This window comes from Pituophis catenifer, unplaced genomic scaffold (assembly GCF_029215685.1).
Source record: "Pituophis catenifer annectens isolate HBS135680 unplaced genomic scaffold, rPitCat1.0.hap2 SCAF_7, whole genome shotgun sequence".
NCBI lineage: Eukaryota > Metazoa > Chordata > Lepidosauria > Squamata > Colubridae > Pituophis > Pituophis catenifer.
In genome coordinates this window covers 90,252,652-90,275,769 of record NW_027256887.1, presented here as the reverse complement: position 1 = coordinate 90,275,769, position 23,118 = coordinate 90,252,652, and the positions used below count along the sequence as shown (strand labels likewise).

General features: G+C 57.0%; 1 protein-coding gene across 1 annotated transcript in view; it reads left to right on the top strand.

Annotated features, from left to right (window-relative positions):
* Window positions 1-23,118, top strand: part of SND1 (staphylococcal nuclease and tudor domain containing 1) — a 98,065-nt gene that overhangs the window by 26,126 nt on the left and 48,821 nt on the right. The window contains exons 11-14 of the mRNA XM_070946822.1: window positions 9,672-9,761; window positions 17,420-17,520; window positions 18,022-18,132; window positions 19,325-19,397. Of these exons, the coding sequence (XP_070802923.1) occupies window positions 9,672-9,761; window positions 17,420-17,520; window positions 18,022-18,132; window positions 19,325-19,397 (375 nt within the window). The remainder of the gene's footprint in view (window positions 1-9,671; window positions 9,762-17,419; window positions 17,521-18,021; window positions 18,133-19,324; window positions 19,398-23,118) is intronic.

Sequence of the window (23,118 nt, the reverse complement as noted above, 5' to 3'; positions counted from 1 at the left end):
CAAATTGTGCGGAAGAATGTCAGAGTATCCATCCAAGAGCAGAAGCTTGAAGGAATATAGGTCACTCAATCCCAGAATGGCTGAAGCAGAAGGAATTTGCCACCAGATCCTTTCTCCAGAGGCTTCAAGCAGAATTCAGATTTCATATGCGTCTCTGGGCTGAGAAGCCGCCTCATGTGGGAGGCTGTGGGGATCCTCACACCTGGACCAGGTGAGCATTGATCTGCACATCGCCTCTCTTTCCTGGGTGTGTTTTGAAGGGATCCACTCACCTTGTCGAGATCACTTGCCAGAAAGGTGGTGGTGGTTCTCGAAGGACCGTCCTGTGGAGAAAAACCCCATTTCCACAGATCAGGGTTGAATTGCTGGGATTGCGCTGAAAGAAGTGCAGAAGTGGCTGCACCCTCTGGCACTTGGTGCGCTGTGGGAAGTGTGCGATGCTGCCGGCCTCCTCTGGCCCGTGAACAAGGTCTTGCAGAGAGTGTGTGGAGGCGGTTCCTGCATTTTGGCAGCCTTCCTGTCAGAGGGAAAGCTGCTGCTTTCATTCCAGACATCGACATGGAAAAAAGCCTCCTTGGAACTATAATCCGAGATGTATATCTTTGAAATTCTCTTATTTCATTAGAAATCCATTTTACAGCAACTTCAGGAACCAATAAAATAATTTGTTTATATTCTGAGAACTATAATTACTTTCTCTTTAATGTATATCCTTCTTGAGAGGCCACCTCTGTCGGCCCTGCTAGGTAGGCCAGGCCAGGAAAGCTAGAACTGCAGAGAGGGGCTACCATAAAAGAACCTGACAAGAGAATCTGATTGTGCTGCCCCTCCTCCCCTCCTTATGCTCCCCCATTTCTCTGCACTTCAGAAATACTTGGACCCCTTTGGCTTGGGTAACTCTTCTTGCCGGCTTGATGTATTTGCTTCAGGATTATCTAGACCCAGGATGGGGGGGGGGCGCAGTAGGGGTGTGTGGTGGTATGTACACAACTGGCACTGGTTGCCAGTTGACAATTCAGAGGGCCGGTTTCCCTTCCAGTGCTGTTGCCCAGCTTAGGGTCCACAAACACCCCTACCCTCACCGGAAGTCTTGGCCCATCTGGTGAGGTTGGGGAGAGTGGCACGCTCTGGGTCTCATCAATTAAGCAATGTCAGCTGGGACCTCTTGGGGCTGGCTCCTGCCCCATGGAATAAGGCTCCCTGGAGGGTCCTGCCCATCACGTCCTTCCGGCCTCTGGGGGCTGTGGGAGACCTGGTGGTTCTGCGAGGCCCAGCCCAGGCTCGGAGGGGTCCTTGGTTCTGGAGGGCCGGTTCTGATCAGCTGCCTCCTTTTTCTTTCCGATACATTTATTTACTTTTCATTTTCACCCTTAAGTCTCCCAGAGTCATTATGGAGCTGGATGGCCTCATAATAGAATAAATAATAAAAGTCCCCAGAGATGACAAACTGCTCCCAAAGGAGGGAAGCCTCTCAGCCTCTCTGAAAATAACTGGCTGTTTCCGGAAAACAAATGAAGCCCCCAAACCCGGATCCAGAGGAAGGGGCAGCTACTGGCAGTCCTCAAGTTATGAGGGCAATTGGGGCGGGAGTTTCTGTTGCTGAGGGAGCAGTCACCATCCACAATGTTGCATGACTGCATCGCTTAGCAGTCGCAATCCTGGCAGTCCCGTTGCCGTCTTTTAAGTGCCCCACGTGGGTCATAAGCATGAATGCAACATGGGAAAAGTGCTGAAACTGCATCCCTGGCAGTGGGTGGGCTGGTGCTGCAGGGGCCACAGAGCCCAGGGGGGTGGACAGGGGCTGTGGGCGGGCACTCCACTCCAGCATACCAGGTCCCCATGCTGCCGGGGGGCTCCTTGGGAGAAAAGGCTGTGGGTGCGGGAGCTTTCCTATTGACTTTGCTTGTGGGAAGCCGGCTGGGAAGGTTGCAAAGGGCGATCACGTGACTGCGGGACGCTGCAGCTGTCACAATTGTGAGCCCATTGCCAAGCATCCGAATCGCGATCACAGGACCTCGGTGGTTGCAGTGATGGCTGCAGCCCCGCAGTCATATGGCCACCTGGTTCAGGGCCTTCACAGATGTGAAAGGTTGCTGAATGAGTGGTTGTCACCCAAGGTCTATTCAGAGTCCTCACTGCCTTGTACGGTGACTGCTGCTTGTTAGGACGGTGCAAAAAACAGCTTGGTGATGGATCCTCCCATTTGTAAACGTTGCAGCATCTCACTTATCATGTGAGTGCAATTAGCACGCTTGAGACAGGCAGAGTTAATGCAGGGCACGGAATAAAAGTGCATTTTGTGGCAGCTCCACGACCGCAGTGACTCCCTTAACAATCGGCTGGGAAGCAACGGAAGTCCATGTGATTTTCCATTTACCGACTGGGGAGTTTCCAGCCAATTATGGAGGACTGTCCCTGTAGCGTATCCTTTTTAGGCACAGGGTTGACGTGTGGCTCCCTCTGGGCATCCTTGAGTGAGTCTGGTTTTCTTGACACCCCTCCTCAGCTTCAGGTTTCTTGGTGTGCTCCGCAGCTCCTTGGGATGCACTACAGAGCTCTGGGTCTTCTCTTCTGATCTTCCCGGAAGAGAGTGCCCGAGGATTGCTAATTTGTGCCAGCCCCAAATCAGAAGGCATTTGCCTTTTCAGCCGAGACCTTTCATTCAGAGGCATCGGCTTTCATGGGTCTCCTCTGCAGACCAACGGGGAATTTAAATGTGAGGGGGAGGCTTGGAGGGGGGAGGGGAAGAGAAGGTGGCTGTGTAGACGCAGAGGACGTGTGTGTGTGTGTGTGTGTGTATGTGTGCAACAGATTGTCAGCATCTTCCCAATTGAGAGCTGTGATGCATTAAGACCCCGTTGTGTTGCCTGAGGCCTCCTGAGGTGGCCTGAAACCTCAGGCTGGGTGCAGGCTCAGCGTCCTCCCCTGGACGGTCCACTTAAAAGGGCCTTTTTTTTCCCAAGGGAGGCATTTTTGAGCTCTCGATCTATAAAAGTGTTCTGGAGGCAGAAATACCCTGACAGTTTGGAGTGTCAATGTTCTTCTTTGGAGCCTGGATGCCAAGCGGGCTGCATGCCCGCACAGGTGCCCCGTTTGTCCCGTGGGAGAATCACACCGGAGGAGAAGAATGCCACACACGCCTCTAGTTGTGTGTGTGGGTGTGGGTGTGAAGGTGCTACTGAGGCGGACATGGGGGCAAAGGTTCTGCTTCCACCCTGGCCTGGTTGTCCTTGTGTTGCTTGGGAGGATCTGCTGCGGTTGTGTGGCTGCCTGAATACAAGCCGGGGACACGGACACCCCCCCCCTACCCCCGTGCAGGGTGGCTGCCCAGAATGGGCTGCGTCTCATTACCAGCGCAGTTGAGTGGTTTGAGCTGTAAGTGACACACGGTGGTGCGTGCCCCGTTCTGAGGTCGGCCTTCGGTAAGTCATCTCCGGCCATTGAGCTGGCCCTCTCGGTTGGTCCTTCGGTCGTGCTGGGTGGGCAGTTCAGCCGCTGCCCATCCACTCTAATAATTCCATCAATCCGGCCTCTCGGTCAAGTGGGTCAGAATCACAAGAGGGGCAGCCCAGGCCTGACAGTAGGTGATAGATGGGGGGTGGGGTATGTGCATGTGTCCTGGAAGCCTGTCGGCCTGCAGGGTGGATGGAAGCTTTCCCGCATAATGAGGGGGAGGGGCTTATCTGTCCACAGGCGTTTTGTTGTGATTTCCAGGAAATGGTCCTGCTTGAAGCTGAGCTGAATGATGGGGTGGGAAGAGGTTGAAGAGGTCACGGCACCTGCTGAGAGGCTCATTTCCGTAGGTGCAGACGATGGGAAGGCCATAAATAACTCTCAAGTGGGGAGGGGGCTTCCGAGGGGGAGTTGCTCTGGGTCAGCCATGAAGAGGTTGGTGTATTGTGGCAATTGTGTCCCATGACTTCTCAGGTTCACAGAGAGAAAAGGAAGTGACGGTTTTCCTGTTTGGCCCCTGCCATCAGAGGCTGCCCAGTACTGTGGGTTGTTTTGGTTTTATTATCTTTGCATTTACTCTCTTGGGAGAGAAGGCTCGTTTGGGTTGCCGGAGAGCTGACGGGGGTGGAGTGGGGGGCTGGTGCTGGGCTCTCCCCCGCCAGCCAAGGCCCGGCCTCCAACTAGGCTGCTGCATGGATTCTGCTGCAGGGAGGCCCCCGGCTGCTTCAGGTGTTGCCCTTAGCAGCCTGGCTTCCCGAGGTGGCTCAGGGAGGGACCCTCGAGACTCGTGCTGGAGCTTCTCTCTGCTCCCCCTCTGAGCCCGCCATGGCTACAGCAGGGTCCTCTGGACAAGGAGAGGCAGCAGCAGACCTCTTGCGCTGCCCTTGGCAGGCTCCTCTGCTGCAAGTAGCACCAGCTGCCTGCAATTACTGCAAGTCCAAATCTCACCAGGCTCAAGGTTGACTCAGCCTTCCATCCTTCCGAGGTAGGTAAAATGAGGACCCGGATTGTGGGGTTAATAAGCTGACTTTGTATAAAAAAGAACACTGCTTACAGGGGGCCGAAAGCCCTACTAAGCAGGTATATACAAAAGTATGAAGGCTATTGCTTAACGCATTGTAAGCCGCCCTGAGTCTCTGGAGAAGGGTGGCATATAAATCGAACCAATAAATAAACAAACAAACAAACAAACAAACAAACAAACAAACAAATAAAGGCACAGGAGCCCCTCTTCTTGGTGGCAGGCTGGCATCTCTGCCTCCTGGAGGGGGTCTTCTTGGTGTCCTGCTGCTCCAGGGCAGCAACTGCATTGCAGACCCTCGGGAAGGACAGAGTTGCTTCTGGCACCCCCCACCCCGTTCCTTTTGCTCTCCCCTTGGAAGAAAACTCTGTCTCCCAGCAAGGCTGCGCCTACATCCTTCTGAGGCCGCTGAGACCACGGGAGTGGGGGTGTCAGGGAGGCAAGACCCTGCTCCCCCCCCTTGTGCTGCTGCTCCTTGCAGGAAGGAAGGCGAGCAGCTTGCCCCAGAGATGCCCATCAGGACCAAGCGTGGGGGTGAGGGAGCCTCCTAGTAGGAAGGGGAGCGAGGAGGAAATGACCTTGCCTCCCCCTCCTGAGTTGTGGGGCTCCATCTTCGGAGGGTGTTAAGCAAAGCCAACCAGCCTCTTATCTGGGGGTTTTTGAGAAGTTCTATCTTGCATAGTGGGGGTCCCTGGCCAGGTGGATGCAGGTCTTGGGCTGAGGGGGGGCACAGGCGCTGCTCGGCTCTTCAAGGAGAAAGCGCTGGCAGATCATGGCTGCCTCCTCCTTCTCCTCCTCCTCCATTCAGTTTGCCTGACTCTCAAGTGAGGAGCATGGGGGGCAGGGGCTTGTGGGGCTGGGCTGGAGAAGGAGATCATGGGGGAAGCAGCCCCTCAGCATGTCTGAGTGATACAAGCGTAACGGGAGGCACAGAGTCTCGGGAGGGCGGGCGGTTGAAGCCCTTGGACCTTCCATGCCTTGTGAGGCTCACCCCACAGCAGGACACCTGACTGTTCTGTTAAGGGGGGCAGAGGGTCTGCAGTGGGGAGCTGCTCTGGCCTCACCTGCTGCGCCTTGCTTTCAGGAATAACATGCCCTCCCTTTGCCCGGGAAGCTCTTGTCCATCTGGGACTTAAGCTCCCACGGCAGCGGTGCCTGCCCTGATGCCCTCCGTGGTGCCCCTGTACCTGGCGGTGTCTGAGGACCCCCAAGGACTTTGGGGACTCAGCATTGTTGCCTTAAATCAGACTGAAATTCCTCTTGGCTCACCCCAGAATCCAATGTCATCTGAACCTCAAGGGTTTTGTCAAGGTTTTCCGAATTGGGCTGGGAGGATTTCCGGTCTGCTTGCCGGCCGCTGCTTGGCTTAGCTTGATCGGTTAAAAGGGGTTGGCTGAAAAGAAGCAAATAATTGATGGGGCAGGAGTTTTAACTGGGTTTATTTATGTGCTGATTGATGCGGAAGGCGTCACCTGTGAAATAGATGGCAGGGAGGGCTTCAGGTCCAGGTTTCCCTCAGCCAGGCCCTCCTGAACGGATGGAGGCAGAAATTAGGACTCTGCCCAGGACTTGGGGCCAGATAGCCCGGGCAAAGACCCTGCGGAAATGCCCCCCCCCAAACAGCATTCGAGGCCCAGTGGCCAAGGCCTGCTTGGTGTGTGTGTGTGTTAAAGGCGGGGAAGAGAGAAGTTGCAAGGGGTTTGTTTGAGCCGGAGAGACCAGGATCCATAAACTGGAAGCACGAACTGGATCCTGCCAAGGCTGAAGGGGGCGGATTGCAATGCCCAGGAGATTGGGAAGGGCAGCCGGGCGTTTCCTTGGTCTGGTGAGGTCATCTGGATGTAACAAGGGGGTCCAAGAGGCATTTCATTCCCACAGACACAATTCTCACGGGGCAATGAGCTCCACTCCACCCCACCCCTGGCTTCCTGGGGGCAGGACAGGCTTGAGGCTCTTGGGGAAAGGGGCTGGCCCTCTAGCATCCCGAGTGCCAGGGGGGCCTTTGGGGGGGAGAGGCTGGAGTGGGGGGGCAAGAGGGTGGTCGAGTAGTCGGTGGTCCCGCTGTTCTCCAGCCTTTGGGGCTGCTGCCTCTGCTCCGCCCGGCCAGGAAGGGAAGGAGGGAGGGAAGGCGGCTACTTGTAAGCCCGGCCCACCATCCCTCTTGGCCTGGGGATCAATGTGGACCGGTCGCCTGGTTGAAGCCGGGATGGGGTGGGGAGCCACAGCAGTTGACAGGCCCAGGAGATGCACTGGAGGGGAAGGCCTCAGACCCTGCAGCAGCGCATAGCTCAGAGTGGCTGGCAAACCTGGATTGATGGCTTCTCTTGACAGGCGCTCAGAGGCCCAGCATAAATTCTTCTGGCGGCAGCTCAAGAAGAGGAACACGGCTGCCCCCTCCCTCCTGCTCCTGGCTGGGTCAGAGGGGAGAATGGCAGCTATTGCCCCCAGCCCTGCGTCTCCCGTCTTTCAGCCCAGGAGGAGCCCCAAGAGCTGTGGGTCTCTGTTCCCCAAAGAGAATGGTGGTGGTGGGGGGTCCCCTGCAGCTCCTGGCACCTTCCCCCACTGATCTGCCTTGGATCAGGGCAGAACCATCTGGCGCCTCCCAGGATGGAGGGAGGGGATCATGGTTCCCCCTGCGGCTGCTGCTGCTCAGCTGAGCTTCCCCACAGGCTGGTTCTGGTCCTGCTTCCTGCGGGAAGTTCATGTTCCACCCCCTCCCCCCTCGGATCCAGGCCCCAGGTGCCCCCCACCCAGGAGTTGCAGAAGAGATCAAAGAGCCGGCTTTGCTGTTGGGCTGCTGATTCTCCTCTTCCTTGGACTGGCTGGCTCCGTGCAGGGGGCATTGCCCCTGCGGGTACCTTCTGTAGGGCACCCAAGGCTTCCTCTGGAAGCCTCCCTTCTCCCTGCTGCTTCAAAAGAGAAAGGAGGGGGAGAGGGCTGACCAACCTAGGGGAGGCATGTGGGAGACACACACACACACACACACACACACGTATTCCACAGCTCCATGGGGTTTGGGGAGGAGAGGCTCTTCCTCCCCCCATTCAGCTGGCATTGGGACCGAATGAAGGAACGGGAGTCCAGTGGCGATGGCCCTGAGTGACGGGACCCACGGCAGGTGCTTGTAACTGTGGTCATTGCAGCAACTCCCACCCCCTGATGGGGATCCCACAGCCACCCCACTGTGTAACGGCATGGCCCCCCACTTTTCTCTTTTATTGGCTGGCTTTTATTGTCTGGCCCCAACCCTGCCAGCCTCTTGGTATGCCCCAGGGCCTGGGGGTCGGGAGGAAGGCTAGATGAAGAAGACACTGAAGGCGTTTCTTGTTTGCTCTGGGTTTACCCTCAGCAACCAAGAAACATTTCCACCTTTTGTTCATCTGGGGTTTTATTATTTTTAATCTCTTATTAGCCACCCAGAATCATATTTCCAAGATGGATGGCCATATAAATCTGCTTAATAAATAAATAAAATACGGTAATGAATGAATCGATGAAATAGGAGCAAGATTTGTTCATAAATTAATCTGGGGTGAGCCCAATATTTATTTTAATTATGAGTTTGCTGGATTTATACCCAGCCTTTCCCAGGGAGGCTCCTTTGGGATTTACATCCTGTCAGATTCCAGAACTCCCTCCTGGTACAAAACTTGTTCTTTTTGCGGCATGTGTGTGTGAGAAGAGGTGTCCTTTTCTCCGCTTTGTCACTTTAGCACAGCCAATCCCCTTGGTTAATTGTAATTGAAGAGCAGCTACTGGTGTGGGATAAAGCAGGAACAAGATGCACATTAATTGATTTTATTTGGTGTGACTTGGGTGGAAGATTAATTGAGTGGCTTTATCGTCTGTGAAATTATTTATCAATTTGCATGCAGAGATATCAATTGGTGCGTGAGTTTCCATCCACACAGACTTAAGGGACAGCCTCTTCCTTACCTGCCCAGCCCCATCAATCGCTCTCTGCAGGTAGCTTCCCTCCCCAAAGGAAGCCCTTCGTCTGTGGAGCAGGAGGCCTTGCGGGAGGGCTGGCATCTCCCTGCTCAGCCGGCCTTGCTGCTTGGGCACTGGAAGGGGTCCGAGCCAGAGGCCTCTTTGGGCAACTAGAGTCCCTTGCAGTGCAGTTTTGCTAGACAGCTGCCCGGCTGCCACAAGCCTTTCCAGTCAGACTGCTTATGCAGCAAAATGGAAGGAGCCTCTCAGCAGGTCCCTCTCTCTCAGGGGAGGAGCTGCTGCTACCCTCCAAGGCAACCTCGCAGGAGTGCCCCCCCCGCTATGATGGGGCCTTTGGGCAGCTGCGGGGGGGGGGACTCGAGAGGGAGCCGCAGAGGGTCCGGTTGAGCCACCCAAACTAAGCCTCCGTCCTTCTGCCCCGTCTCGGCTCCTCTGGGCTGTCTGAGAGACCCCCGGGCTCCCTTCCTGAATAACTTAAAATGGGCTTTCTTGTGAGTTCCTCCAAAGCCCCGTCTGCCTTCTCCCAGGGTGAGCCTGCGTTTCCTCTTGTTGTTTCATTCGAAGAGGCTTCCGGTCTTTTTCAGGTGGCCGCTCAACCCTGTCGAGGGCTTCCTCCCCTGAATGTGTTATCATCTCCTGGGTGTTTTTCCGTCCTAGTGGTTTTCACTATACCTACTCCTCATTTAGTGACCATTCCCAATTAAAACAGTGATTAAAAATTAACCTTGTGACCCATCCTCACGCTCATAACCTTTGCAGCTCTGTAAATCAGAGGAGAGCTGAAATAAGATCCTAGGTGTGTACTTGGCTTTCAGTTAGCAACTGAGTTGCCGTCGCTAAACGAGGATGACCCATAATCCTCAACCATCCTGAGGAAAGGTGTTTCAATCCTCTCATTTAAAAGAAAAAACATTTTTATGAGACATAGAAATGTGGCTGCCTAGAAGAAAATCCGGGCTTTGGGCTGCAGAGGGTTGTGGGGAGGATGGCCTGGTTCTAGTATTCCCTGAGGGGGTGGTGGGGCATTCTAGAATTGCCCCCTCCTCTAGGCTGTTTCTGGGGTGGGAGATACGCTGTGCCCCAGCCTTATGGGCCTCTCCGTCCTGCCTTTGCTCTCCGAGGACTCTGCCTGTGGGGTCCTCGGGGTTTCCTGTTTCGGGCCTGGGAGCTCAGATGGCCAGCTGGGCGAAATGCCATGCTCCTGAGGGACCTGCTGGCACCACTGACCCCTTTCTCTCCTTCCTAGGACAAGAACCGGAAACTCCGTCCCCTCTATGACATCCCCTACATGTTCGAGGCCAGGGAGTTCCTGCGCAAGAAGCTGATCGGGAAGAAGGTGAGCTGTGCCTGTCCAGCCGGGGGGCAGGTGGTGGGGTGCTGTGGTGGTGGTGGGGACTGTGGGGAGCCCTGTGTGGCGGCCATCTTCCTGCCTCTCTTTGCTCTGAGATGTACGGCTGTCTTGGGCTTGTCCAGAAATCTCTCTCCTTACGCTGCAGGAGAGACCTCCTCCCCCCCAAGCTGGCAAGGTGAGGTCACCTGTTTTCAAAGCCTGGTGTCTGTTGCTGGGGTGGGGGTGGGGGGAAAAGGAATGGCCTTCCTTGGGGCTTCTGCCTCTCCCTGCCAACTTCCCTCCCCGCAGAAGCTGCTTGGTGCTGAGAAACTGGGCAGGTCGGAGGGCAGCACTTCTGGGGCAGCGGCTTTTCCCTGCCTTCTCCCGCCCCAGGTGCTCCTTCAGGGCAGCTGGCAGGGGCTTCTGACTGCCCTCTGGGGAGCCCACGGAGCAGCTCGCTGACCAGCTCTGGGACCCTGCTGGGTCAGGGACTGGGCTGGTGGAGAAGGCCCGTACCCTGGACTGGGGCATGATCAGATACTGGCGTGCAGGTGCCAGTGCTCCGCCCACAGGAGCGTTTGGCTCGATCGCACTTTTGTGGGCGATGGGTGGTCTGAGTCCCAGGGGAACGTGATGGATGTGCCGGCCTTGCCCTCGCTTAAACCATCCCAGTTCCTTTCACGGCTTCTGTGCTATGGGGTCTTGGTGGGTGAAAAGGTGGCACCTAGGGGAGCAGCCAATGGCGGGCAGAGCGCGTTGAGTGACGGTCTGGGCATGGGAGGGAGACTTACGGGGTGGCATGTCTGCCGCCCTCAGAGCACAGACCAACAGGCTCCAAGGCAGCCAAGAGAAGCGGTGGACGTAGGTGGACGTGGCTTCCCAGGCCTTGGCTGGCTCAGGGTAAAGGCGTCTCTATCTAGCCTGGCCTGGCCTGTTTCCCCAGGGGCCATCCGGGCACCGATGAGCAGATGGCAAGCCTCTCGCTCAAGCAGGAGATCTGCTGATGCCTCTTCTTGAGATTGTCTGTCCCATCTCTTCTTGAACAACCCCCCCTCCCCCCGTGGTGGAGCACCCACAACTTCTGAAGGGAAAGTCCTTCACAGGTTAATTGTCCTCCCTGTCTGGAAATTCTTCCTTCTGGGCTGTCTCTCTCCTGAATGGTCTTCCACCTGTTGCTTTTTGTCCCGCCTTCTGGTGCTTTGGAGAATAGGTGGAGCCTCTCTTCTCTGGGGCAGGGGTTAGCCATGGCAATTGTCTCCTCTTGGGAAGCTGCTCTGTCTGTCCATGCAACACCCAGGCAGCATCCTCGGCAACTCTCGACTTCTGGATGGGGCAGCTCTGTGGGGAAGGTCCCCCCAGCAGCACCTCAATGTGCCAGTAATTGCTCCTTGGCCTTTGCCCTGAGGGAAGCCACCCAAGGGCAGTGAGAGGCAGAGGCCCCAGCTTCAGAGTGACAGGCTGTGAAGGGATCAGCGCTCCCCATCAGCTCAGAGGCTCAGACCTGGGAGAGGTCTGTGCTCCTCCATGCAAACATCTCTCTGGGGAGGAGTTTTTTTTTTTTTTTTTTTTTTAATTTGATTTATATGCCGCCCTTCTCCGGAGACTCAGGGCGGCTTACAGTGCATTAAGCAATAGCCTTCATACTTTTGTATATTTATACAAAGTCAGCTTATTACCCCCACAAACTGGGTCCTCATTTAACCTACCTTAGAAAGGATGGAAGGCTGAGTCAACCTTGAGCCTTGGAGAGATTTGAACCAGCAGTAAATTGCAGGCAGCTGTGTTAATAACAGGGTGCTTTAAACCACTGTAGTACCAAGGCTCTTTGGGAGTTGGGGGTCTCTTGGCAAGACCGTCTGCCTTGAAAGGCTGCTGCTGCTGCTGCTGCTTTAAACATGAGGGTAAGCCAAGGCTGATGGCCAGGTGAGGCCAAGGTCATCCCGGGCTCCTCTTGGCCTCTGCTTTGGGCTCTTTGCTCTGACCCCCTGGCGCCACGGGGCAGCTGTCTGGGTCTGGGCTGCGAAGTGCATCTAGTGCTGGGCAAAGGAGAGACTGCCCTTGCCGGCCGGTGGCCCTCGGGCCCCAGGGCTGCCGGCCAGCTGCTTGTCTCTAGCTCTGTGGGGGGAGGGGAGGCTCGGGGGCCCTCCCCGGCCAAGGTCGCTTTATCTAAATGCCTTTTGTCAGCACCACGTTTTTCACTTCAGATTAATTTGATTGAGCCCAGTGATGAAAAAGTCCTTTGTGCTAATGACCGAAAGAGGCCCTGGGCCTCCTGATCGGAAGTGACAGGCTGAGCCGCCAGCCGCCTCTCCTTGCTGCCCAGCGAGATCAAGGTTGCCCTGCAACGGGACCCAGAGACCGCGGAGGGAGGCGAGTGGCCTCCCCAGGCCTGGTGGCTGCAGGGTCGCATGTTCCAGCCACGAGCTGGGGGATGGGGCTCTCTCTCCTTTCGCCAGGCACCAGAACAGCCTCGCTTGGCCCTGGGCCACCACCGATCTTCACTTTCCGGCTGTCCCCGAGTCCATATCAAATAGCCAGAGCAGTTCCAGTGGCCCCACCATCCAGTCCTGGCCATCAGCCTTGGACACCTTGACTTGTCTCCTGCCTTTAGGCTGGGCTCCCCCCACAGGCAGAGAGAAGGGCCCCGGTCCCCTCCGCCTCTTTCCCGTGTAGAGGAGCCCTTTGGCTGGGCAGAAGGTGGTCTCTTTTGTTCCCTTGCCAGCCTTGGCCTGGGGGGAGAGCATCTCTCTCGCCCCATAGTAGAGGGGCAGGCAATCCCTCTTTTTGCCGCAGGCACAAGCCTGGCCAGTTCACCCTTCCCTGCTCCAAGAGCCTTCCTCCACCCTGGAATCCACCAACAGTCCCCCTTGTCAGAATTCAGTGCTGCAAGCGTGGGACCCCTTCCCCATATTGCTTAGCAACTCTGGCTAGCGAGGCTGAGAGATGGGCAGCCATTAGAGCTGGTGTGGGTGTGCAGTTCTGCCTCCCCCCGGTCTTCCCCCGGTCTCGCCAACCAGCCCTGGCATGCGAAGGAAGTCTGGGCTTCCCATTCTGGGAACTCCCAAATGGGGAACCCTCGTCCCCCCCCTCCTGTGAAGACGGCTTAGCTCCAAGGGAAGGGGCAGCTGCTGCTGCCTCCTGGAACAGGTCCCTCCCCGCTCTCCCGCCACTTTCTCTCCCCCCCCACTCCCTCCCTCCTTCCTGTAGCTGCCTCTGCCTCTGCCTGCTGGAGTGTAGTCAGATTTTTGTTTCCGCTGATGGGCCTTTCTCTTCCTGCCTTGGACCATCTGCAAACTCTCTGACAGTTGGCAAATGGGGCGGGGGAGCAGGGAGGCCGTGCTTGCAGTTTGAGGATCACACCCTTCTCCTTTCTCTTTGCAAGGCCCCCCCTTGTGCCTCGGTCTCCCTTACCTGCCGAGCAGCCTCCTCTCTGGCTTCGCTGCTGCTGCTGCTGCTGCTCTTGGAGGGGAACCTTGAATCCGTGCGGGGGGGGGCGTTTTTACTCAGCTGCAGCTGCCCCAACCTTTGGGTTCTATTTATTCAGTTAATCCGGTTTCCACCCAGCTGCTCAGCAACTCTAGGACACCACAACCCAAAGAAAACAACATATGTACAAAAAGTGTGCAACTCTGCAGCACAAATCCCACTGAGATCGGGGGGGGGGCATAATCCCCACCCCATCCCAAATGAGTCCCAGCAGTTTACGGGAAGGCAGTAAGGCGAGGGGAGTGGCAGGGCAGGGCTCTGGAGAACGTTGGTCCAGAGTGTGGAGGCTGCCCTCAAGAAGCCCAGCTGTCCCGAGGCGACCTTGTTGGATTGAGGGGCGCAGAGCATTCCCACCCACCCTGGTCTGACCAGAGGGGCAGAAGCAAAAGGAGAGAAGTGGCCCTTTACGCAGCCCTTTACGGGCCCTCGGCTGTGCAGGACTTTGCAGGCATAGCCAGTACCTTGAATTGCACCCAGAAGCCAACTTGGGGCATGTGTGTGTATGTTGCCATCCACCCCCCACTGCCTACCCCACCTCGTTCTGGATCTGTTGTGTCCTTTGGCTAGTCTTCAAGGGCAGCCCCACACAGAGGGCATTTCAAGTGTCTGATTGAGAGGCGGTCAAGGCTCAAGTGACTGTCCAGAAAGAGACGCACATGGCCAACAGGTGGAAAAAGCCCTCCAGGCCTCTTGTGAGTCCAGCAGGAGCCGAGGGAGGTGCAACCCAACTGAGATTGAAGAGGGGAGACCGCCAGATTTGGGCCCGCCCTGAATTTCCATAGCCGTTCACTTGGGTGGGATTGCACTGGAGTCTCTTCCACCCCATCTGGGCCCACACAGCCTCCAGGCCTTAGGTCAGGACTGAGACAGCATGGCTAGTTGGCCTGGGGTTAAAAAAGCGAAATTGCTTCTTGACATATTGATGACCCCAAACCATCAACAGCAGTGGGGGAGGGAGGGGAACACAGAAGCCCCCTCCCCCAGTGCAGCTAAAGCAGGACTGCCTCTGGAAAAGAGGAGCCACAAATTCCTGCAATGGAGACATCCCGTGCCCTCTTTATTTGGGAGGGGTGGGGGCTCCTTTGGAGGCTAAGGGGCACCCTGTGGTTTTCTAGGACACCTCAGAAGCATTGTGTGTTGTTCCCAGGCAGCCGGCATCCCAGGCTCAGGATCCTTGGATGATCTGTGAGGCTGGGACGATTCTGCCTCTGGCCAGGGGGACAGGCAAGTTGTTCCTTCTGCTCCAAGCCCTCCTTTCCAGGCACCTGCTTGGTTCCTGCATAGGCTGTTAGTTGGGCTTCTTGCTTGTTCTGCCTGCTGGGGAGGCAGTCCCTGGAATGTGTGGAGCAAGGGGTACACCCCTGGAGTCAGTCCGTGTGCCCTGGGTGGGCAAGCCCTCTGCCCTTCCGGTCCTTTGCTGGGGCTTCCTTGTGACAGGGGGGCAGCCAGGGATGGCTCCACTTGCCAGAGATTAGCAGGTCCCCAAACTGTTTCTGTACAGTCAGGTGGTGCTGGGCACAGAAGAACGGACATTCCTGCTCTCGCTGTCTACACAGGACGCCGTTTCCCACACTTAATTCTGGCAGTTTTTTGGGGCATGCAAAATATTTGAATTTAACCTGTCTGTCGGGGCAATGGCTGTCTTTTCTCTTCACACACTGATTAGGACAAGGACTTATTTTAACCTGTACCCTGGACTGGGGCATGATCAGATGCTGGTGCGTGGGTACCAGTGCTCCGCCCACAGGAGCTTTTGGCTCAATCGCACCTTTGTGTGTTTTTAGGCCTGTTTCAAAGTGAGGCCTTCAAGCCAGCCGCCTGCTTTGCTGCCTCTGCATCCATCCACTGTGACATGGCCTCTCGAAAGAGTCAGCTCCTACTGGCCCCAGGCTGGCTGGCCGATGGGTGGTCTGAGTCCCAGGGGAACGTGATGGATGTGCCGGCCTTGCCCTCGCTTAAACCATCCCAGTTCCTTTCACGGCTTCTGTGCTATGGGGTCTTGGTGGGTGAAAAGGTGGCACCTAGGGGAGCAGCCAATGGCGGGCAGAGCGCGTTGAGTGACGGTCTGGGCATGGGAGGGAGACTTACGGGGTGGCATGTCTGCCGCCCTCAGAGCACAGACCAACAGGCTCCAAGGCAGCCAAGAGAAGCGGTGGACGTAGGTGGACGTGGCTTCCCAGGCCTTGGCTGGCTCAGGGTAAAGGCGTCTCTATCTAGCCTGGCCTGGCCTGTTTCCCCAGGGGCCATCCGGGCACCGATGAGCAGATGGCAAGCCTCTCGCTCAAGCAGGAGATCTGCTGATGCCTCTTCTTGAGATTGTCTGTCCCATCTCTTCTTGAACAACCCCCCCTCCCCCCGTGGTGGAGCACCCACAACTTCTGAAGGGAAAGTCCTTCACAGGTTAATTGTCCTCCCTGTCTGGAAATTCTTCCTTCTGGGCTGTCTCTCTCCTGAATGGTCTTCCACCTGTTGCTTTTTGTCCCGCCTTCTGGTGCTTTGGAGAATAGGTGGAGCCTCTCTTCTCTGGGGCAGCCCCTCAAATACCGGAAGGCTGCTATCATGTCACTATCTTGCTCTTCTCTTGGCTAGACTAGACATACCTCATTCCCTCAACCATTCATCGTATCTCATCCTGGTGATTTGAGGGGACAGGTGTTCTTGTAATCAGTTTCTTGCCTATTTTGACCTGCATTCTTGTTCTGCCTGCTGTGGTGCCTCTTTTGGTAGGTTGGACAATTTTTTTCCTTTTGCACGAAGACAGAGGCGACTGAGCCCGTCAACCCCTTGCCATCTTCTCCCATTAGTGGACTGATCGTTTCCTTGACTTTTTTCTCTTGTTCCTTGCGTATTGATAAAAACGTTGTTGTTGTTATTTTTTGAATTTGTTGCAAGTCTTAAGTTTATTCTGAGCCTCAGCTTTCCTGACTCTGTCCTTGCAGGTATCGGCTGTTTGCTGGTATTCTATTTTAGTTATGTATCCCTCTTTTTTCATTTTTTTTAATATATGTGTCCCTTTTTCCTTTCAGTTTGTCAGTATATTCATGCTGGTTTGTCTGGGGTCTCTTATTTTTCAGAGTTTCACAACTGTCTTGTTTTTCCCTTTAGGATTTCCATCTGTGGAATCTTTCCTGACTTCTCTCTAACTTTGTTGAAGTCAGCTCTCTTATAGTCTGAAACACTACTTTGACTTTGTTTTATTGCTTTTGCCTGCATTATGATGAATTCCAATACGACACGGTCGTGCCCCCCCAAAGTTCTTGCGCCCCCTTTATCACTTCACCTCTGTCAGTAAGAATTAAGTCCAGGGCAGCTAAGCTGAGCCACTCCTTCCCTCCTCTACCTTTTGGGTGACAAAGTTGTCAGCCAGGCTGGTCAGGAACCTGTTCGGCCTCCCGCTTGCTGCTTGTCTCCCAGTTGATGGCAGGAAGGCTTGGTAGATCTCTGGCATTAGTGGTGCACAAGGGGGCATTCACGGGTGGTTATTTTCAGCTTTCCTCATAACTGCCACAATTCTGGGCAGGCCCTGTAGAAGACAAAAGCCTCCCTCCAGGTGGCCACGGGGATGCCAGGCTCAATGCCCAGGCCGCATGCTGGAATCCTGTGGCTGCCCTGCCCACAGCCCTGCCCAATTCTCTTCCTTCCTGGTTCTGAAGCTTGCATGAAGCGCCGATCCTAAACCAGTGGCATAAACGCATGGAGGGGGTGGTGGCCCCCGGCTGCTCTGGTGCAACCGCCACCAACACAGTTTCCTCCCAGGCGGTGCTGAAGAGGGGTGGGCTGGGATGCAGGGCTGCTGGGGGGGGAACCAGCCCGTCATGTGTAGAATTCTCCTGGGCTGGATGGAGGCAGGGCATCCTTGGCTGATTCAGCCAGAAGGGATGAAGTTGCTGCCCCGGGCAACTGAACAGTCTTTGCCTTTGCCCTGGGAAGGCATCGCTCTGGGCTGGGGAGCAAATGGAAGCCCCCTCCCCCTGCTGCAACCAGGCAGGAGCAGAGCCTCCCGCCCCTCCCCAGGCGGGCGAGAGCCTCTTCTCCCCTCTGGAGAGGTTAGAGTTCCTCAGCAGGGGCCTCCAAGTGGTAGCTTCAGTGCGGGCGCAGGTCTCCTGCAGGCCCCAGCTGCTCTTCGGCTGGCCATCCCCCCCAACTGAAGCCCCTGAGCCTTCCTGTCTTCCCTTCAGGTGAACGTCACGGTGGACTACATTCGGCCGGCCAGTGGGGCGACCGACACGGTTCCCGCCTTCTCAGAACGCACCTGTGCCACTGTCACCATTGGCGGCATGTGAGTGTCGGGGATGGTGGGCATCGAGGGCAGCCGGCAGGAACGGAGGGTGAAGGTGGTCAGGCAGAAGGGACCGTCTCAGCTGAGCAGACCTCGCTTCCCTTGGACCTTTGCTTCAGCCCCCTGGTACCACCACTGCGGCTGAGGGATGCCTCCTCAGGCCCCGGGCCAAGAGGCCCCCTCGCCACTTAGAAGCTGCTGGACAGCAGAGGGCAAAGGCACCCAGGGAAAGGGCTAGTGGGGGACCCTTTGTAGAGCAATCCATCCTGGCGCTGATGGGCTGGAAGGCCAGTGGGTGCCTCCTTCCCCTGGGCCCCTGCCCCTGCTCTGTCCCACAGCCCTGGTGGGAGGAGGGAGCTGGTGCCCTGCCCTTCTAGTGAAGCCCTTTGCTTCTCTCCTGGGCTGAGGTCTTGCCTCAGGAACGCTCAGCTGCCTACCCAGAGAACGAGACTCCCGTCCGCCTGTCTTTCCTGGCTAACTGCTGATCTCCCTCTCTTGCAGTAACATTGCCGAAGCACTGGTCAGCAAGGGGCTGGCCACCGTCATTCGCTACCGTCAGGACGATGACCAGCGCTCCTCCCACTATGATGAGCTGCTGGCTGCTGAGGCCCGGTGAGCTGTGGGCGGGGGCTCGGGGTGTGAGCTCTTGCCACGGGGCAGGCTGGCATCAAGAGGGTGGGAGGGGGCACCCTCTCCAGGTGTCCAGTGGGTGGGGGTGGGGGGACTTCCTAGTGGTCAGGGGCCCAGGCTCGCCCAGGACCAGCACGGAGGGTGGGGGAAACTGGCCAGTAGGGGAGGGTTGGGGATCAGGGGGAAAAGGGGGAAAAGGGCACCCCAGCAGCTTCTTCCCACCCCTCCTCTGGAACTCGAAACTGTCTGGATGTCTTCAAAGATTCGATGGCACTTCCCACCCCCCCAACCTTTGGGAAGAAAGTAGTCAGAAGATGAAGCGAGGGAGCCTGCAGCCAGCTGACCAGCCAACCTCTCCTCTGCCCTGAGTCTCCCTAACGCAGAGCTACGCTGAGGAGGGGAGGACTGCATTGAGCAGGCTGGGGCTGCTCTTGGGGCCCCCAGAGTCCTCGGGCCCCCCTCGGCTTGGGAGGGGCCTGCAAGGTCTTTCAGCACCCAAGAGAGCAGAGCAGAGCAGAGCCAGGCTTTTGGGGGAAGGGGGAGTGAGGAGGAGGAAATGGAGGGAGCTGTTTCTGGAGTGGGAGGAGGGACTGTGAACACGTGCAGGCAGTTTGCAGGAGCTGCTCTGCGATGAAAGGGTCCCTGGGACCTTGGGGAGGGGGCTGCTGGGAGCACAAGGGAGTATTGTGGGCTTCTAGAGAATGCCCTCCCGCATTCCCCCCTGCCTTCCGGGGTAGCAGCATCCTTGGGTGTCTCCGGTCTTCTCAGAAGCTCCAGCGATGGGGTAGTTGCAGGGGTGGGGGGGTGGGCCGAGCTCTGGGTTGTGGAAACAGGCGGGCCTTCTGCCCCCTGTCCCCCCTTCTCCAAACCAGAAGTGGGGCTTCGGGTTCTTGAGGATTGCTGTCCCTGCCCCCCTCCAGAGCTTCCTGCCAGGCAGGGGTCCTTCAGTCTGCCCCCCTCAGAAGTCAGAGTCTTCAGAGGCCCCCCACTGATCCTTTCTGTCCCCCCAAAACCTGGGCCCTTTTGTGCCCCCAGAGGGTGGAGCCCCTGGGGCCATGGCTCCGTAGGTCCTCAGTGCCCCCTCCCAAGAGGGAAGGGAGGGGCTCTGAGGTAGAGAGCACGGCAGGTGCTGCGCAGTTCCTGGGTGCGGCTGACCCTCCCTTGCCCCCAACAGGGCAGTCAAGAACGGCAAAGGCCTGCACAGCAAGAAGGAGGTGCCAATCCACCGAGTGGCCGACATCTCTGGGGTAAGCAGCCCTCTTTGCGGCCCGGCTGGTTGGTGTGGGGTCCGGGGGTCTCCTCCTTTTCCTCCACTGTCCATCTTGGGGGGAAGCAGACGCTCTCCCTGCTGTGGAAGAGCTGGCAAGCTCGTGCCGGTTGCCCCTTCGGTGCCTGTGGCTCGGCCCCTTGGCAGAGGGGAGGAAGCTGTTGCCTTCCTGGCCTGACTGAGTGGGTCACTGGGAGCAGCAGCCTCTGGGCTCCTCCTGGGGGCAACCGTGGCCTCCCTTGTCCAAGGGGTGCCTCCCGCCCACTCTTGGTAGGACTCTGGCAGTGTGCCTGGGATGCTGATAGCCGCTTTGCCAGCGCATGTGGTAGGCAGGTGTTCTCGGGGGGGGGGGGGAGCTCAGCCGGCTCTGGCAGAACTGGCTGTCCGCGCCTTCCCTCCTGGCTTGTTCCAGGCCTTGCTCCCTGGCCCTTTGCGGCTGAACCAACTGCCTGGCAAGGGTCTCTTTCCTGCTCTTCCAAGGCACTCCTTGGTGGGGAGGGGTCTTCCTGCCCTGCTTCCTCCACTCCCTGAGACCACCATAAGGGAATCTGGTTGGCCAGGGGAGAGGAACATGATGCGACACAGCCTGCTGCCCCTGAGCATCAAAGGAGCCTTCCCCATGCTTAGCAGGACCACGGCCCGTGTGTGCTTCCCCTTCCTGACTAGAATCTGGGGGGCCACTGGAGGTGTGGGCTGGCACAGGCGGTGGGGTCCATAAGCCCGGGGTCCTTAGTGTTGCGTGGCTGGAGAGGAGAGTCACGGAGGAGGCAGTGAAGGAGACAACCTGGATCCTGGGGAGCCGTTCCAGAGGTGACGAGGGGGAAACACGTCCAAGACAAGCAGAGAGGATGCAGAGCGGCTCAGGCGGGGGCCCCCTCTCTTCTCCCTCCGGCTGTCGGGAGCAGGAGGCCCAGCACCGCTGGACTGGCACGTTTCTGTTATTAGAGCCAGTCTCAGCAATCTTCCCATGGACATCCTGGACCAGGCTACCTCGTGGGGCTGCTGGCAGGAGTTTGGGGCCCAAGACCCCCTTTAATTTCCTGCTCTGTCCAGCAAGGGAGACCCAGGAACCTGGGCCTCTGAAAATGGTCCTGCTGGGGTGTCCCCTTCCGCTGAGTAGCCATGCTCAGATGGGACCCCTTGGGACAAAGGGACATAGAGCTGCCTTAGGCTCGGTGGCCCTGAAGAAAACTCCCTGGTCCAGTGATGGAGTTCCTAAACTGGGAAGGAATCTGCTCCCTACCCTGCTGGAAGGATTAACCAGATCCTGAGAGGATCCCAAGAAGGTCTCTTTTGGGGGCAGATTCTGGCTGGGAGAAGCGCTCGGTTGTCCCTGTGCAGATCAAGGAGACCGAGTCCTCAGGAAGATGTTCCCCCCTTAACTGTGGCCAGAAAGTCAGCCCCCCCCCCTCAGATGGTGTGTGCCAAAACTCCCCGTTGGATCCTGCAAATGCCAGAAGCTCCAGTCCAGATGAGGGATCTGGTTGTGGAGGAGAGCCTTTGGCTGGCTCTGGCCGAGGTGGTTAGGCTGCCCTTGCCAGCCAGCGGCCTTGTTGGGTCTAATGTATGGCTGGTTACAAATTCCTCCGTCTCCCAGTGTTGTGGGGCCTCAGCCACTGGAGGTTTCCAAGTAGAGGTGGGCAATCATTTGTCCGGTGTAGCCCTGGGCAGACAGCTGGACTGGAGGATCTCCAGGTGCCTTTGGGTTTTTTGAATGGCTGAGGAGTGAGTGGGACCCGCAGACCAGGATTGGTCCAGCTGGATGTTGTGATGGGTTCCTGAGAAGGGCAAAGATGACATCAAATTGACGTAATCTGCGTGTCCTTCCTGGAGGGCCTCGGGAGAGGCTGGGACGACAGCAACAGGGCTGAGTCTTCACCCTCCAGCAAACCCAGGAGAACTGATCTGCTTTCCTATTCAGGTCCTGCCCAGAGCAGATTCCAGGTCCCCCAAAAGCCACAATTTGAGTAGCCAGGTTGGCCAACGATCAAGCAGGCCGGAGCCTTCCTGTCCCTTGGAAGGGATGAGGGGGAGAGGCCCCAGGGGAGGCGCAAGGAAGAGCAGCCATCTCCTTGGGAGAAAGCCGCTAGGTCAGACAGCAAGGCTCTTCAGGCTGGGTGCTGGATGAACTTCAGGCTGTGAAGGCCATTGCAAAAGACAGAGGGAGCCCCACACCAGCTGCCTTGTGGTCCGGGCCCTGTCCAGGGGAAGTGGTCCTTCCTGCAGGCGGGCAGAAGAGGAAAGGCTGCCTGAGCCGGTCAGCCTCTCTCCTCGGGACCCTGGCCCCTGCTTGCCAGTTTCTCCTTGTGGCTGAGCAAAATGGCCGGGTGGAGGGCCTTTGTTGCATCGGGCTGCTGCTTCTTTGCTTCCAGAGGGGTCTCCTGCTCAGGGGATGGGCAGGCCTGGGCAGACGCTGCTTCTCTGAGCCTCTGTGCAAAGGCACTGACGCTCGGCTTCATGGGAGGGAGGAAAGAGCCACCCCTGGACAGGCGTGGGGAAGGATTGCAGCTCTCCCTTCCCTGCTTGCCAAGGCCAGAGAGGGTCCGGCTTCCCTTCCCTAGGGAGGAGAGAATGGACATTCCTGTCGGAGGTCTCAGCCAGGGGGACGCAGTCGCCCAAGGCGTGATCCGGAGTGGGAAGGGCCCCTGATCAGCCCTGGGACTGGCCTGGCAGTTGGGTGGCCGGTGCCGAGGTCCTGCTGACCAACCTCCCGCAAAAGAGCCTGGTCTCGGCTGGCTCAGGGCTGCCAAGCCGACCCTTCCAGAATGCAGGGTTGGCAAAACAGTCCCCCAACCCCCCGCCCTCCTCCTTGTGAAGGAACCTTGATTGCATCGGAAGAGCCCACTTGTGCCCATGAGATGAGGGGCTCTCTGCCAGCTAAGCAATTTGGAGCCACCTCTGTAGGCAGGTGATCTAATTTCGGCCCGGTGCCTGGAGGCATCTGATGAGAAGCACCACCATCCTTGATCACAGAGGCTGATGAACTCTGTGGGAAAGCGGCTTTCCTGCCCTCCCCCCCCCCCCCCCCCCCCCACACACCTAAAGGGAGTTCCTTGCCTGCCTTGCATAGCCTCTCCTTCCCTGGGAGGGGTGCGACCAGAGTCACTGGCCAAGTAATTCAAATCATCATGTAAGGCCAATGTGTGCTCTCTCCCTCCCTCCCTCTCAGCTTTAAAGCGGAGCCTCCCTCTGTGGGTTTGCATGGGGTAAAGCCAAGACCCCCAGGTCCCCTCCTCTTGCCGAGATGTCACATAATTATGCATAACTGGCAGCCGTTCACATAATGTGGAGTTACGATTACATTTTCCTTCATTCGGTCGATGCGTAATTTCCTTTCTATTTGCAGATAATTAAGAGGGGGAGGTAAAAGAAGAGTAAACCTTTGGGTCATGCCAAAGACGAGGTGGCGCAGTGGTTAGGGTGCAGTACTGCAGCTACTTCAGCTGACTGCTAGTTCAGCAGATCAGCGGATCAAATCTCACCAGCTCAAGGTTGACTCAGCCTTCCATCCTTCCGAGGTGGGTAAAATGAGGACCCAGATTTTGGGGGGCAATATGCTATTTAGTATACTGTCTTTGGTGTAAGCCGCCCAGAGTCCTCGGCATAGAAATATGACTAATAAAATAAATAAATAAATAAAATAAATGTCTGGGCTGGGCATCCCCACAAAGACGGGGCTGGGGAGGAAGGAAGGGAAGGGC